Below are 16,848 nucleotides of genomic sequence, written 5' to 3'. Positions count from 1 at the left end.
AGTCTTATATTATCTCGAATGAGAGATTTGCCTATCCATTTTACCAAAAGCTTAAATGCCTAAAAAGACAATGAGAGTGAATCTCATTATATGCCTGGGAAGGCGAATTACGCAGCCCATGCCCTATAGCATGTAGGACATTTGGAGGGGAGAATGCTACCACCTTTTCAAGCACTTAGAACTCCTTAATGGCGTCATCAGATAAAATTTCCACTAGGATAATGCTTGATATGTTGGGGATTTGTTCTCAGCAACAACCAAATAAATGTGAACTATGTATCTTATATTAAATTGTAAGGCGCACTCATGATTTGCTTTTTCAAGCATTTGACGAGGTTCTCTCTCTCTGAATTTGTCACCTCTTTAAATTCTTAGTAAAATCAAGTTCCATCAACTTTCAATGAACTATACTTTACGAATTGCTTCCACTATAATCAGTCAACTTTCAATAATTATTATCCATGTTTAAGTTTATTCAACTTATATATATCGGCTTTTCACGTGTTCATGTTTCTACTAAAAATCATAATTATTGATAAAATAAAGATAAGGTGGGAAATCCAATATGCTTTCCACAAGGGGAAAAAATCTTAATTCTAAGAGAGGTATTCTCTTCTATTTAAAGTATTAATTTAGAATTAATGTTGAATTTGGCAACTATTTTGAATTTGGTTTCTATATTTTTTTATTCATATTAATTTTTGAATTTGACAATTTTTCTCAATTTTGGTCAATAAAATGATGCGGCACTCTAAGATAATACCACATCATCATCTATTTTTTTTATAAAAAAATTATTAATTTTACAGTGATAACGTGACATAATATCAGAGCATCACATCATCACATATTCCAAAATTTCAAGAAAAGATTGTCAAATTGAGGACAAAAACAATTTAAGGACCAAGATAAAAAAAAGTTGATAAATTTTGGGACTAAAGTTGTATTATCCCTAATATTTATTCAAAGATAAATTCATAGTCAACCAAAATAACAAAGTAAAATTGTTCGCATACTGTGAAGGAAATGTTTTCAGCAGAAAAAAAAAAGAAGTTCCAAAAAGAAATTGCAAAACGGAAGGAAATATTAATTATTCATTGAGGTCGAACTGTTGCTCCCCGTCTCTCCCTTCTCTAGCCTTTCTTTTCTCCCCTTCCTTTCGGTACTTGATACCACAGGCATTACATAATGTCTGCAATTTAAATATATAGAAATATATATATATAAACTAATGAATATAAGAGAAAAAAAAGTTGGCAACTTATTCAAAGTTTCCATCGTGCATTCACGTGGACTGATCGATAAAACTAGACTTCAATCAAATAAAATTTCCTCCATTTATGGTAACTGAAATTATCTTTTAGATGCCATTACCTTTTATTATTACTAAATCCGACGGTTCATAAATTATCATCATAATGTAATCCATTTTAATAACTGTAGGGTTTCGCTATAAAGTTCCAGTGATTGATTATGTAATGGAAAGATGATAGCATTGTACCTTGGGGCCTAGAGGTCCTCTGCGCCACATAGGAGTATCATTGGTGTTGCAGTTGTAGTTAGTGCATCTCTTGTTGGGATCATTGTAGAGGCCATAACCACGCTGACCTTGTCCCAAACCCAAGCCGGAGGAGCTTTCGAACTCCCTTTGTTGCAGTTGGGCAGCTCTCCTAGGAGGGACGTCGAGCAGGGTGTAGCTGTTCGGAGGCAGCTTGTGAAGAGGAGGTGGAGGCGGAGGAGTGACATAGTTGTAGGAGTTGGTGGTGTCATAAGGAGGAAACTCAACAGAAGGGCCTGAGAAATTGTTGAATACATTCGGATAGTTCATGTTATGGGCACTGCTACCGTTACCTATTTGATCTGGTGATGGCCATGCTGCATATTGGCCGCCATTGAAGTGTTGTTGTGGAGCTTCTGGCATTGCTCCTTCGTTAACAGGTCCTTTCTGAATCATGCAAATAATTTAAAAGAATAATTATGGAATGACAAATGCTTAACTAAATGGAAATTAATTTAAGATAAATTACATAAAGTCAATAAATAGTTTGCAATAACATTTCATATTGTAATTAGCCAAAGCCCATGTGTATTTATTTGCAATACATATGCTTTCTATTTTTTCAGGCAAACTTTTCTTCAATTATTAATCAACAGTTCTATTAATATATATATCCAATGATAAATTTGATATCATAAAATCATCACATCATATTGTTTCTAACCACAACTTAAAAGATGAATTTCTACAAGGTAGTAAGTACTGAATGATTTTAGATTTATTACTATTTTTGGAAATATAAAAAATATTTATAAATATTAAATAATAAAATTAAATACATCTCATATATAAAATATTTCGTGAATTATATAAAATATTTTTAATAAACTTCACAAATAAAATCTATTATTAAACAAATTCAAGATAAATAAGCAAAAGAGAATTGTTCCATAAATTAAACAATAAGATCATCTCAATACCGTAAATATTTTGATCAATACAGGCGAAATCAACCAGTACAATAATTATTAATTAAAATTTAGATTGAAATAGAACCTAGAATTTGTTGTTCCGATTTACTATCAAAATGGAGCGTTTTGACCAATGCAAGTGGTATCAGAACATAATTAATTACCTTGATTTTTGTTGTGTTATAATTTTTATTTCACTAATTAAAACAATATTTTCTAAGCTAAAAATTAAATTTGACAACGCATTTTTTACTATTATGGTTAATATCTTCGTTGTCATTATTATTAATTAGAAAGCAAAATTAAACTGTATCCAACGTGAATATCGTTGTTTCCTTATATATTTAAAAAATTTACTTAAAAATGAAACCGCCGTGTTGGCACCCTAAATATTAGAATTTAAATCCATATTTTTATTTCTTTTACGAAATTGACATAAAAATAATATAAAAAATCATTATATCGCCATATATTTTTGAAGGATTTGTAACTAAAACTAGAGAAAAGCCACTATAAAATGAAAATAAAAAAAATAAAAACAATAAAATTTTATACAATGTGTAAGGAGTTTCATTTTCTTATCTAATCTAAAAAATAAAAACTTTTGATTTTATGCATTTGGGGAATTCTCGTTATATATTTCATAACTTTTTTTTAACAAGCATTTCATAAAAAATCAATTTAAATTTCATAAATTTTGTTTTATTTTTATCATTTTAATTTTATAAAACTTTCGAACACAAAAAAAAATTAATTAAAAGATTAACACAATGAATCACTATCATTATCATAAAAAAAAAACCACTCAATTGAATAAAATTATATCTATTTTACAGAAAATACTATAATCAAAATTTAGATCAAATAAAAAAAATTCATATTGTTTATTTTTAAATACCACTTATATATACTCAAAATAAACCAATTTTTTATTAGAAAAAAAACCTTGTAACCTTATATCATCATGCATGGAGAAAAAGAAAGACCATAGCAAATTTACATATCCTTTTAATCATGAATATGAGAGGATGAAAGATAAATAACCTGAATGTTATGGTAGAGTGCAGGATTTTGAAGCGGATCAAACAAAGGCAGTCCCAACTTGAGAGTAAGATCAACCCTACTATTGCCTGCATTATTGTTGTCATTGTTCTGGCCATTCATTTCAGCTGCTGCTTGATTGAACCAAGGTGAATTATCCATGGATTCACTGGTTTTTTCCCTTTGATAAAGAGATGGACATTAAATTAAAACTTAAAAATATAAAAAAATTAATTATAAATAAAAACAAAATTTTGTTTTAAATAAAATAAAATAAAGTATGCAATGAAATGAAATGGAAAATTCGAAACGGATACAATGAAGAGATATAAAACAATAAGGATGATCTGGAAGACTGACAAACATGAGCAAATGTGCACACTTTTTATGTGATGATATACTTTTTTGATAACAAAAGAACAAAATTAATATAATAAAATAATATTAAGACTGAAAAAGAAGTAGTAATCTGAACTGAACATGAGTATTCCACAATTTTTTGTGATTTAAAATCGATCTTATAATCATCCTCGTCCATATCAATGACTCCCACCCCCGAAAAAATAAAATCCATAGGATTTTTCATTTTTTTTTTTCAAAATATAAGAAAAAAGAGAGAGAAAAAGACAGTGAAAATGATATCATCAGTAAAAACATTACCAGAGATAAAATCACCATTTAAACACTATTTTATATATAAAATTTTAGATTTTAATAAATCAAAATAAGAAAAACAAATAATAGTATTCACCAAAAAGAAAAAAAGTTTGACATGAAAATCGTGGGAAGCATGTGCAATGAATTAACCAAGAAAACACAAAAGAAAAATATATATGAAAGCTTTTAAATAAAAAATATATATGAACAAAATTATGTTTGGCTCCTCTTTACTTTGTTATCTCCAATATTCCTCTGGATTGGATATTAGATCGTCCTTAGAGAGAGAAGACGATGAATAAGGAGCCAAACAAAAGACATAAAATGTAAGAAAAAAGAGAGAGACTCACAACTAAAACTATTGTCTGCTATGGATGTCTAAAGGCCTAGTAGAGATTTATTTATATATACCAGGAAAATGGTCCCTATATATGAAAGGTATAGAGGAAATGCTTCTTCTTCTTCTTCTTATATATATTTTAATTATTTTAAATATCAATAAATCTATTAATCATTTGCTGCAACAGAAACCGTCAATTTTAATTTAATTTAATTTAGTTATTTCAAAATAATTCGTTCTCAATATATAAATATATTCCGATTATCAATTCCATTATAATTTGTAATGTTGTTTTTTATTGTAATTATTTTAATTATGATTTTACTTATAATCTTTTGAGAAAAATATATATATTTTCAAAATTATATCTATTCAATATATATGGTAATTTTTTTCTGTTCATTGATATATTTGGTAATTTATACGTGTATATGGTGTTTTTATCAATAGTAAAAATATAAATTATATAATATGAATTATTAAAAGTCTTCAACTTTATAAAACAACATGTGAATTTATATACTCTTAGAGTGTGTTTGATAAACTGAAAATTTAAGTGTTGAAAAATTAAGCACCGAATTTTTAATACTGAATTTGATAAGTGTTGAGTTCATATTAGAAAATTATTTAGTAAATTAGTAACTATAAGTACGGAATATAATTATGTTGTTTGATAAATGTATTTTTCTAGATAATTTCTTAATTTTAATTTTATTAATATAATATTTTATATTATTTTGGATAGTTTTAGATAAAAATAAATATGGTAATTTGAATATCTCATATTAAAAACAATTTATTTTAATTTTTTAATAAAATAAGAATAACTTAATATTTTCTACGTTAGATGATAATAGCTATCTATCTATTTATATTATTCAATATTTTTTTGTTAAAAATTTTATATTAAATAAAAAATTAAAATAATTATTTAACACGTATAAAATATTAAATGTTGACAATTTTCAATGTTTTATCAAACCCGCCCTTAATAAACCATATAAAGACTTCATTAATTCTGTAAAAAAAAAAGACTTCGTTAATAAATAAATAAATAATTTTTTGAAACCATTAAAAATATAATATTTTTAACAAATGATATCTTATTATTTTGTAGTCTGTGTACACCTTTTTATATAATATTTAAACTATTTATAATTTTTTTTTTTAAATACAAAGCTTAAATTATTTATAATTCTCCTAAATTTTGAAATAAAAAATTACGCATTTAAATCCATATTCTTCAAATTATTACAACAATGTGAATAGAATTAAAATTTAAATTTTAGTAATGATGAAGGGATTGTTTGTTTTTGGTAAAGCGATATCAGTTTTACCTATTTTTGGATATCAGCCTTTATTTTGGCAACAATATAAATCTTAAATATGCCAAGCGATTAAATGTAACCCGCCGTTTTGTTATGGTCTAATAGTTTTAGATCATTTATATATTCGAATGTTTGTTAAATCGATAATAATTTTTTTGACCCAATTTGTTAAATTTAAATATTTTAAAGTAATTTATTTGTTAAACTGATAAAAATTAAGATTAATCTCAGATTTAAGATCTACTTACCAAAATATTTTAAAGAAATTTGTATGTGTTTATTCAAAAAACTAAAATCTTAATGGTTTTATTTATGTGACTTCAAATTAATGTGTTGACTTTGACGAAATAAACCCGTGGGACCTCAACTCTTGATCTTAGTATATTGGTTGCCGTAAATTCTTCTCTTTTTTTTTTCTTTTTTTTAAGCTTAGATTGATGCGTGTAATTCATTTATGCTTAATTTGGACTGATAGATTAATTAATGTGTTTGGATTCAAATGTAATGATAATAGTGATATGTATTTGGATTCAAATGTAATGACAATAATGATATGTATTTGGATTCAAATGTAATGGTAATAGTGAGATAACATATCAAAACATTGTATAAATTATATTTAAATTAGATAATGAAATATAAATTAAAATTACATTTATGCTAAAATATAAATAAATTTTATAATTTTTTGTTTTATTGAAAATTAAAGTATAAGAATATTTATATTATACTAGTTAACAATGTATTTTGTGGGTATCTTTGTTGTTTTCACAAGTTGTAATGGACAGATGAGAGTGCTTGTCGTTTACTAAAATTCCACCGGTCGCCAGTAGTTTTTTTTGAAAGTGGGTGACTCTTCTTCAGATTCTGAACCTGTTTCTGTTTTGAGAGTATTTCAGAATAATAAATGATTTCACGAGTCGATTTGGATCCGTGTTGTCTTAAGTTTTATATGTTTTTTTTGTTTGTTTTTCCATTATTTAATAAGTTTTCAGTTTTAGAAGTTTTTATGTAACCTTAGTTTTTTATATGTAATTTTAGGGATACTTTTGTTGTCGTCCTCTCTAATTTGGTGAATGCTCAACTCTTTTGTCGATTTTTGCTCACCGCTTTGGACCATCCGGGGCTGATTTCCTTATCCTATTAAGTGCTTGTAATCACTCTAGATATGTCATGTTTGAGTTGTAATAAAGCCAATTGTCAACGTGTTATGATGTTCTATTGATGCTGAAGCTAAAATTTTTATTATGTTGATGGAGCTTGTCTTTCATTAGTATTTGTTGTTTTCTCCCCCTAAATTGTATGGTTCAATTAAATGAATTAATGAATTTACTTAAAAAAAAGAAATTTTATATTAAAAATAAAATAGATAATAAGTACAATATTAGGAGGGTAAAAGAATAATTACTTATATCTTTTAAGAATAATTATTAGATTATTATTCTATATACAGTCAAGGGTCAATGAAGTATAAAAACGCCACAAATCAGTTTGGATTGATGCTTTTTATTTTTAAGATATGATAAAATAATTATTAAACAATTTTAAAAAATACTTAACATCATCTTGAATCCGCTTATGAATTTTTTTTAATTTATTGAGAGTGGATAAAATAATTACCTAAAATTATTTATGTTAAATAATATATATTAAAATTATGTTACATTAAATTTTAATTAAAATAGTATTATATTAAAATAATAAAAAATGAGGGGTAAAATAAGCATTAAACTATTTATAGGAGGTCCAGTGCATAGACTGGACCTCGAGGCTCGAATCATCAATAAAAAATGGTTTTGCAGTGCGGTTGAAAATCATATTGAAGCATCATCTAAACTACCTCAAGTCAACTAGCGTTTCAGTTTAGAAATCTTTTTGACTAAAAATTCTACCGCACTGACGCTCTAGTGCATCCAAAGGGAACCAATGCACCCATCTGATTTACTCTTCTACCCCTTAAACCTTCAATTTATTGCTTTCAAATCACAATTATACCATTTACACTGCATTAGAGGAAAAAAAAGAGGAAAAAACGCAATTATACTGCTATTTCTTGCTCCCTCTTTTTCACCTAAATCCTGTCAACATTTAAGAAATTATACATATTTAGTATAGAAACACGTATGCACCAGACTAAAGTTTCCTTATTATTAAGGTTTGTTACCATATCAGCAAAATTCTTGCTGTCTAACATAAATAGCTCATTTGATATAATGGGATCACCTTGCTCAAACTAATAAGATAAAAACATCGAGGACTAAGCTGGGACGAAATCAGAAGTTTTTTGAGTTAAAATTAAATTATATATATTTATAATAGTAAAAATGTAAATTTGTCATTTTAATAATCTATATTTTTATAATTTTTAAAAAATTAAATCAAATTTTATTATTTTTAAGAGGATCAACGTATAATTTTATCATTCTAATTTAAAATTTTATAAATTTCCATTTTAGGAGCCAACACTCTTACCAACCCCTAAATCTGCACCTAGAACTTAATATAAGAATGGTTACTAATTCTCTAACGGGATTATCTCTTTCGTATATTCTTTTTCCTTCGTAACCTCATTTTACCGTACATTCTCCATTACTAGAACTTGGATTGACAATGAAGAAAATAAGGAAAAATGAAATTATGAAGAAATAAGATGATATGAAGGGATGGCTCCCGTGAAGTACATGTCCTCAATGCTTAGTCTCAAAGACGGTTTTTTCACTGATTGGTTTGTAAGACCATCCTCGTTGTACCAAATTGAGCTATTAATGCTTGAAAATCGGAATTTTACAAATATAGTGTATTTTAATTAATAAAATTTAAAACGATAGTAACGTAAATATTTATTATTGTACTCAATAATTATATGATAAAGCTATTTCATAATAATATATCAAGTCCACATAATTTCATGGTAATAATATGTCAATCATAAAGCGTGGAATTGGTCGAAAAATTAAAGTCTTTAAATCAAAAATTTCTAAGAAGTGTGTATCTTGTAATATAATATATATAAGAAAATTTTAGTTTTGTTGTTAGAGGTAAAAAATGTTTTTAAAAAGTGTTGTGAAAAAATATGATTTGTTAATTTTAAGTATTTAGTATTGTTATAAAAAAATTACGATGAAGAATTAAAATGTCCTTTTTAAACACGATATTAGAAAGTAAAAAGAATTAATTTAAATAATTTAATATAATGATATAAAAAATATAGAAAGTAATTAATTTAAATTATTTGTAAAATTAATGATGCACAAAATATTGCAAAAATTTAAATATAATGATAATTAATAAATGTATTTAAATAAATAAATTTAATAATACAGAAAATACAAATTAACTAAACAATTCACTTCAAAACACAAAAAGCGAAAAATACCTAAATCTAAATTTTTATGTTTTGGTGAAAAATCATTGTTTGATGAATACAACTAAAATATATATATATATTCTTCGATGCTTGTACAGTGAAAAAGTGCTTTTAAGTCTCCAAATACAATGAAATTGTTTTTATTATTATATACAATTATGTTGAGTTAATTCAAAGCATAAAATGCAATTTGTAAATTGCTATAAACAATAATTAAATTTGTCACGAATTCTTTCAAAAAGAGTTATCATGAAATTCAACCATTTTATCAAGGAATCTATTAGATTCGCTAAGACATTGTTTACGAATTTCTTTTTTATAAACCGTTATTTATGGTGTTTTTTATTGATAATAGGAGGGAAAACCTTAAACAAATTAATTGTACACTAATTTCGAGAATGCATTGCATTCCACGTCATGAAGTTGACAATATCCTACGAAGTAGGAGTGAATAGTTGATCGAATTAAGTCGAATCGAGTTAAAAAATTTTGAGTTAATTAAATTGACAAATTCTATTCTAGAAATTGAACTCAATTTGAAATTTTTTCGAATCAAGTCAAAAAAATTTCGAGTCAAGTTAATGAATCCTATTATTTATACTAAATGTTGAGTTTACATAGACTGATTATTTAACTAATAGACGAAGTATAATATTATTTAACTACATAAGTAAAGTTTATGGGCAAGCATTTATCAAAACGACATGGTTTTGCTTTTTAACTTAATGATTTTTACTTTTAACTTTAAAAAAGGTAAACATTTGTCAAAACGACGTAGTTTTGCCTTTTCTTATTTAAATTTTCAGATAACTCGAATTGTGTAATTCATATTCAAGTTAAACCAAAAAATTTTATTTTATTTTATTTATTCGAGTTGATAAGAATAACTTGAATAACTCAAACTATTTAATTCAAAATTTGAATTTTTATCGAGTTTTTCTAATCGAATCGAATTTTACTCACCCCTATTATGGAGGATGATTAAAAACTTGAATCCCTTCACAATAATCTAATAAACTTCTTTTCATCAGCCAATTAGCCAAATGGATAATACGTTTCAATAGACCCGAATCTACGTTCTTCTACACTGATAACAATCCAAATACCAATCGAGTTAAAACTCAATCCACTTTACCAAATGTTACTTATATTTGTAATAATTCATGTCAGTTTAAGTTTACCTATACTTTTAAAAATAAAATAATTTTTTTTCATCAGTTTATTTTTTTATTGGATAATATATCTACGTAATAATGTTAAAGGGGTAAAAAAGGTATTAATTGCATAAAAACTGTTGTATAATATATGATTTATATATGTGCACACATAAATGAGAAAAAAGATGAGAAAAAAGATTATTACTTAAAACATTATAAATTTTCTACTATATTATGTAATTCGGTGATGATATGTAATATATAAAAATTTAAAAAAAAAACATAAAGCTTTACAATTTACAAACTTTCAAATGGTTTATGGAATTTCGTAATAAATAAAAACAATAAAGTACATATTACAAACCATTATAAGTAGTAAAAGAGTTGATAAAAATAACTTCCTAAAAGAATTGATTAAAAAAAGTATTACTTAAAAATCTTTGAACCTTATGGATTTGTAAAATTAAATATTGTTATACCAACCCATCATTTTTGGAATATGGCCCATCCATTCACATAGCCCAAAAGGCCAATCATTACCGAAGGACAAAACCTAAAGATCGACACAGCCATAGGCTTACCAAGGTTGCAATGTGCCCTAAGTAATGTATAACTTTAGGTATTTAACGTATAATTTCATCATGTGACCAGCGACTTAAAATTGATAATTTATCTAAGGGAATTTTTGTTTGAAATGAATAACTAAAATAAGAATGCAGATAAATTCAGGTGACTAAATAAGTAATTTACCCAATAATTTATAGATCTTTCTTTTTATGTAATTTTGATATATACAATATATGTGTGTGAAACTCATTTTTGTTATTTATTGAAAAAAAACAAATGATTATAATATTTATGGAAAATATTTGGTATTATATTTAGACTCTATAAACAAGATTAGAAAATTGACAAATACCTTATAAATATATAGTAAAATATTAAATATTAAAAAAATACAAATTAATTTTTTAAAATTTATTGTAGAATAAAAAATATACCAAATATTTATGCATACACGTAAGATGTAATAAAATGAGAATAAGTGCAATATGACGTTGATTTAACTTTTAAAATCAGAATATATTTATAAAATCTTAAAATGAATATGTAAACCAATTACAATTTCATTAAGAACCCCCCAATTGTATAATTTCATTTGGAAACTTGTTGGTATTGACAGTAAGCAATCAAATCAATAGCGGTCCAAGGTAAATTACCAAAAAGTACGGTGCAAAAAAGAATATTTCCCTTCGAAGAAAAGGGCCATATATACGAAGTTTCAGAACATCAAGGCCAAAAAAGAGAACCCGCGTAACAAACCAATTACTTGTCGATCTTTACATGGACAAGGAATCAGATCTTGGCCGTCAATCTCTAATCCTAAAAATCTAACCGTCCAGAGACTCTCCTCGTCCCCGATAAATGCAACCATTGGCCTCAGTGCGTCGGTATATCAGACTTTTCCAGATTTAGGAATTCCGAAGCGGAACATAGGGGAAAAGGCTTCAATTCACAGCAATTGAATCTTAATTTTCAGTTTTAGATTGAGGAAAACTAAAAGAACCAAAAGGAAATTAACGGATCAGTAGTAAATCGTTTGATCTGGCTGCAAATTTCAATTCTAAAACTGAAAAATTAGGGTTTCTTTTTTCTCTTCGGATTTCTTTGATTTCGTTTTTCATTTTATTTTATAAAAGAAAATGAACGATCAGGCTCAGATGATGAATCAGCCACCGCAAATGATGATGAACACGGTTCAGGTCCAAGTTCCAGTTCAGCCGCAGATGATGAATCAGTCTCATCAGTTGATGGCGTCGGCGGCTCACTCTCAGGCGATGAATCAATTGGCGGCGTCTCAGTCGCAGCCTATAAACTCCGGTCCTCTGATGATGACTCAGCCACCACCTCCGATGATGTTGAATCGAAGCTACAAGCCTTGGCAATCTCAGGACCCAAACCAAAACCCTAACCCTAACAAGAAATTCTCTTCTTTCAATCGTAATAACAATTGGAAGGGGAAAAAAGTTTCATTCGGTAAAGATTCTTGGAAGTTCGAGAATAAGCCTTTACCCATGGGTTCTGTTTCTGCTATTTCTTCTGTTCCCGCTGCTTCTGGTAGTAATACTCAAGGATACAAACCTCCAACTCTTAACGAGCTTCAAAATCAGAATCGGTTAAAAGCCAGAAAATTCTACGGCAACAAGAAGAAATTCAATAACAGCAACAACCGGTTTGCTCCTTACGCTCCGCGGAATACGACTTCGTTTATAATCCGAGCGAAAAAGTCAGGTGGAATTGCATCTTTAGTGTCGCCATGTCCTGTGACGCCCGCCGTTCTTCCTACGCCAATATTTTCACCATCGAGGGAGGTTTTGGGTGATATGGCCAAGGAAGAATGGGGTGTGGATGGTTATGGGTCGATGAAAGGGCTGATTCGGCTTCGATCACCAGAAGCTGGTCATGATGACGAGGAAGATGACGATGGGGGAAATGGTGGGGGTTCGAGTGACAGTGATGTGGAAGAACATGTGGAAGTGGAGAGGAGATTGGACCATGATTTAAGTAGGTTTGAGATGATATATCCAAGTTATGGAGGTGATTATAACAATGTTTTGGAGAATAGAGTGGACGATCAAGATACCCATATAGCACAATTGGAAGAAGAGAATTTAACACTAAAGGAAAGGTTGTTTTTAATGGAGAGGGAATTAGGGGATTTGAGGAGGAGGTTGCAGTTTTTAGAGAGGCGGAGTCAGATAGTGGAAGATGTTAATGAGGAGGTTGTAGAGAATGGGTCTGATAACGAGAGTGAGGGTGGTGGCTCTGATGTTAGGGTGGTTACCAGTGCTGCTGCTAATGATAATGTGGAAATTGTGGGGTTTGCTACTGGAAATACTAGAAACGTTGATGTTGTTATGGAGGAGAACAATATAGGTGGAATGCCACGGAATGAAGTTCTAATGGATGTTTTTATGGATGAGATTGCAAGAGGAAATGAGCTAAATAATGAAGGAAGAGTGGATGTTGAATTAAAGCCCCAAGATGTGAGCGAGGAAATAATTCGAGACAAAGAAAATGAAGCTAAGGGTGAAGAAGCTGGTGGCAGTGAGTTTGTGGAGGAGAAGATTTTTGAAGAGGACAAGGATTTGTCGAGGTACAAAGAAACTAGCAATGAGGCTGCTGACAACACTGAAACAAAGAATGAGGAAGTGCACTTGTGAACAACAGTGGTGAAGGTGATTGACTGACTGGTTTAACTTGCCCGGGGTAATGTATGAAATTGGGAATCTTTCGATTTGGGTTACCGGAAGGTGCAACTTCTGGATAAATGTGGCCTAAGTAGATTTAGTTCAGTATAGTTCTTAACGTTCTTTTTGCATTTTGTTAGTTTTTACAGGGTAAAAGAGGATGCATTGACTTTGCTATTCTTTTACTGCCCTCATATGCTCTAGGAAGTAGGTATCCTTTCTGGCTTTTTTGCTGCTGCTTTCCTCCTCTTTTTATCTTTCTTTTGGTTTGGAAAAGGATAAAAAAGGAGGTGTGGGGAAGGGGGGCTGTATTTCTTAAGCTGGAAGAGGGTTATCCATAAAGTTTCTTTTGTTACAGGCATATGTTTGTGTCGATTTCAACTTCTTCACAGTTTGAAAAAGAACCTTATAGTATGTAAGGTAAATTTGTGCTTGATGTATTTGCATTTGTTTTGCGTAGTAATGTCCTGAACCAAAACTCTTTTAACATATTTTATCTATCTTGTATGAAACTATTTTACTTGTATCTTTCAGACAAGTATTCTGGTTTGATATTATTGGTCATTCTCTTTTCCTATTTCTAAGTTAACAAACTTATCAAATTAATTGCCTTATAAGATTCATATGGTGTTCTCTGCTTATGCATCTAAATCCACATAGTAGGCATCTGATTTGCCTTGTCTTCTGTTAATGAGAAATTTTTTTAAGAAAAATCTTATTGTGATCTCTCCCTCTGTTAGCATGCTGAAGTGAACTCTTCATCACGTGTAAGTTTAAATCAGTCGTCTATTGTTCTATTTTGATAATTAGATACTGCTGAGTAATTTAGTGAGGCTAATGGCTGTGAGAAGGCGTGCTTCTCTGCTAATAGGTAATTTGATCTTTTAGAGTTAGTTGCTATACTACTTTTTGTGCATCGTTGCACACCTCATCTTGTAGATAGTGTTTGTAGTGTAGCACTAAAATGCTATGTTATGTTACTCTTGTATACTAGTTTATTCAACTTCTTCTAGGTTCTTCCATGTATTTGGAGTGTTCATAGTCATAATTTCCAGATATGCATTTGTCATAAATGCAAACATGAGAGTAGTTGTAAAAATATGAAGTCAGAACAACATAGCTGAGAGTGTTGCAACCAAGTCTGCCATTTTCTTTTTGTAGTCATGATGAACGAAAAGGTCTCATCTGTGTCCGATTTTTCTGAACTGATGAATGGAACAGTTGTGCGAATTGTGTTTTATAGGGGAGGCTATGCTATCTACCTGGAATATTCAATCGGTCGCCCTCGTTAGTTTTTATATACAACATGAGCTTATGCGTGCAACCTTCCTCTTCAGAAGATGGAAGTGGCGAGATCGAAGCTGAAAAGGCTTTTGTTTCGCAGGGGCAGCTATAGACCACCCTGAAAATTTTTTCTTTAAATATATACAATTCTGGGCTGATGTACAAGGCTAGTTCATAATTATAGCATAAAAACCTATTAGCTTCATCTGTTGCATCAACTTGCATTGATTATTATTATTAAAGTTTTACCTGGTTAGTGAAAATGTGAAATCTCCTTGTGGTAACAATATTGGTTTTGTCTTAAACCTAGAGGAACATGTATCAAGGATCATGTTAGGTTGTCAGATTTTCTGTTTGTTGTTTTTATGGATTTCCAGAAGTATGATCATTTGAGAGTGATTACTATGGTTTTCTTCTTGGCACTGGCAATGCTTAAATGTCAACTTCAAAGATTATAGAAAATCTGAAGTAAAAGATCTTTTCTTTTCAATTTAGCATTGGGTTCCCATTTTATTTAATCAATTGTAATGGCATTTGAACTACAAAATGGAAGTTATATTGAATTTTTTTTATACCAAAGACTAAAAGTAGTGAATTCATTAGGTTGATATATGGCAAGCTTACATCAAGTCATAAGTATGAAGAAGAATGTTTTAAAAGTGTTAGTGAGAAAGTGATTTGAAAATAATTTTGGTTAGAGTTTTCTAGTATTTTTTGGCAATTCTGTGATAAAATGCTATGAGAATATAAAATATTTATAAAATTTAATGTAGTTATTTTAGGTGTTCTTAAAAAATATTTTTAAGATGTACTTTAATATATTTAAAAAGCTAAACCTATTCTCTTACCTTAATCAGTGGTTAAGAGTTCGATCCTCATCCTAGGTATGTAACAGTTTTAAAACTCGTGATCAGCATTTACCCCCTTAATGGGCTTAAAAAATGTGGAGGATTAATTACTGGGCTCGCTCCAGTTGATACCTTGAGAAATAAAAAAGAAGAAGAAGGTAAATGTATTAAATTTAAACCACAAAGTGGTACTTAAATTATACATTTTCTCTAATTATTTTTTTGTCACAAATAATATCTAAATTATACTTTATTTTTGAAAAACTCTTAACCAATCATTTTGAAATACTTAACATTTTTAAATTAAAATTAGATTAAATGATAAAAATTCAAATTTAATTAAATTAAAACACTTTAAAAAATTCTATGCTCACTCATTTCCCACCGCAGTTCTTTCTTCTCATTTTTTTTACTCCACTTCTTGGTTTCATACTTTATTGAGTGTTTTTCCATTCTAGAGCTTTACCTATCATTAATCATTTTATACAAAGTATATAGAAAAGAATGTAGAAAGTGATTCAATGAATAAATAATACGAGTTTTGAACCAATGTAAGAAATGAATTGAAATCAAGGTTTAAAAACGAAAAAGAAAATCACGTGAATCTGGATTTTGTCGCCGGAAAATGGGTTTGGATGAGTTTTCAACGAGTTCTTAAAATTTTCATCACAAAATTTCTTGAGTAAAGAATAAAATAGATGAATATGTTTATAATTTTTTTATAAAGAAAAGCTTAAAGAAATAATATTGAACTTTTTTAGTTTTTTTAGTTTTAAAAGTGTTCACATGTCACAAAATGATTGGTTAAGAGATTTTTTTAATTGTTAGGATAATTTGAGTAACAAAATATAATTTAGGTACCACTTGGGATAACAAAGTATAGCTCAAACATCATTTGTGACAAAAAAAGTTTAGATACTAACTTGAAAAAACTGGTGTTTTTTAGTTACCATTTTGTGATTTAAATTAGTGTATTATAAGTGAAGGATAATGTTTTATATTTAAAATAAAATCTAAAATGCAATTTTGTACAATACTCACCATGTATACGAGTAGCTAGTGAACTCTTGATTTAATGTATAAGATATGTCGAGGATTTTGAGGTT

The 16,848-nt window shown here is 28.5% G+C and overlaps 2 protein-coding genes across 2 annotated transcripts; one reads left to right on the top strand and one right to left on the bottom strand.

Moving 5' to 3' along the window:
- Positions 1-943: 943 nt before the first annotated feature.
- On the bottom strand, positions 944-3,685 carry LOC107903263 (GATA transcription factor 29). The gene is made up of 3 exons (XM_016829296.2): positions 3,514-3,685; positions 1,502-1,945; positions 944-1,192 (listed from the first exon to the last, which is right to left on the bottom strand). Exons 1-3 carry the CDS (start codon positions 3,670-3,672, stop codon positions 1,091-1,093), a joined length of 705 nt encoding a protein of 234 aa, XP_016684785.1. The 5' UTR covers positions 3,673-3,685; the 3' UTR covers positions 944-1,090.
- Positions 3,686-11,750: 8,065 nt separating this feature from the next.
- On the top strand, positions 11,751-14,099 carry LOC107906753 (uncharacterized). Its single transcript, XM_016833852.2, has one exon. It carries the CDS (start codon positions 12,063-12,065, stop codon positions 13,581-13,583), a length of 1,521 nt encoding a protein of 506 aa, XP_016689341.2. The 5' UTR covers positions 11,751-12,062; the 3' UTR covers positions 13,584-14,099.
- Positions 14,100-16,848: the final 2,749 nt, after the last annotated feature.

Source organism: Gossypium hirsutum, chromosome D05 (genome assembly GCF_007990345.1).
Source record: "Gossypium hirsutum isolate 1008001.06 chromosome D05, Gossypium_hirsutum_v2.1, whole genome shotgun sequence".
In the NCBI taxonomy this organism is placed as follows: Eukaryota; Viridiplantae; Streptophyta; class Magnoliopsida; order Malvales; family Malvaceae; genus Gossypium; species Gossypium hirsutum.
Note: the sequence above shows the minus strand (reverse complement) of the source record. Positions and strands in the feature narration are given on the sequence as shown.

Bases quoted from the DNA above. Each gene is read 5' to 3' on its own strand.
- LOC107903263 (XM_016829296.2), bottom strand. From the start codon at position 3,672: ATGGATAATTCACCTTGGTTCAATCAAGCAGCAGCTGAAATGAATGGC. The intron at 1,946-3,513 runs GTTATTTATCTT...TGCATGATTCAG, and splicing joins CACTCTACCATAACATTCAG to AAAGGACCTGTTAACGAAGG. The intron at 1,193-1,501 runs GTACAATGCTAT...TTTAAATTGCAG, and splicing joins GAGGACCTCTAGGCCCCAAG to ACATTATGTAATGCCTGTGG.
- LOC107906753 (XM_016833852.2), top strand. From the start codon at position 12,063: ATGAACGATCAGGCTCAGATGATGAATCAGCCACCGCAAATGATGATG.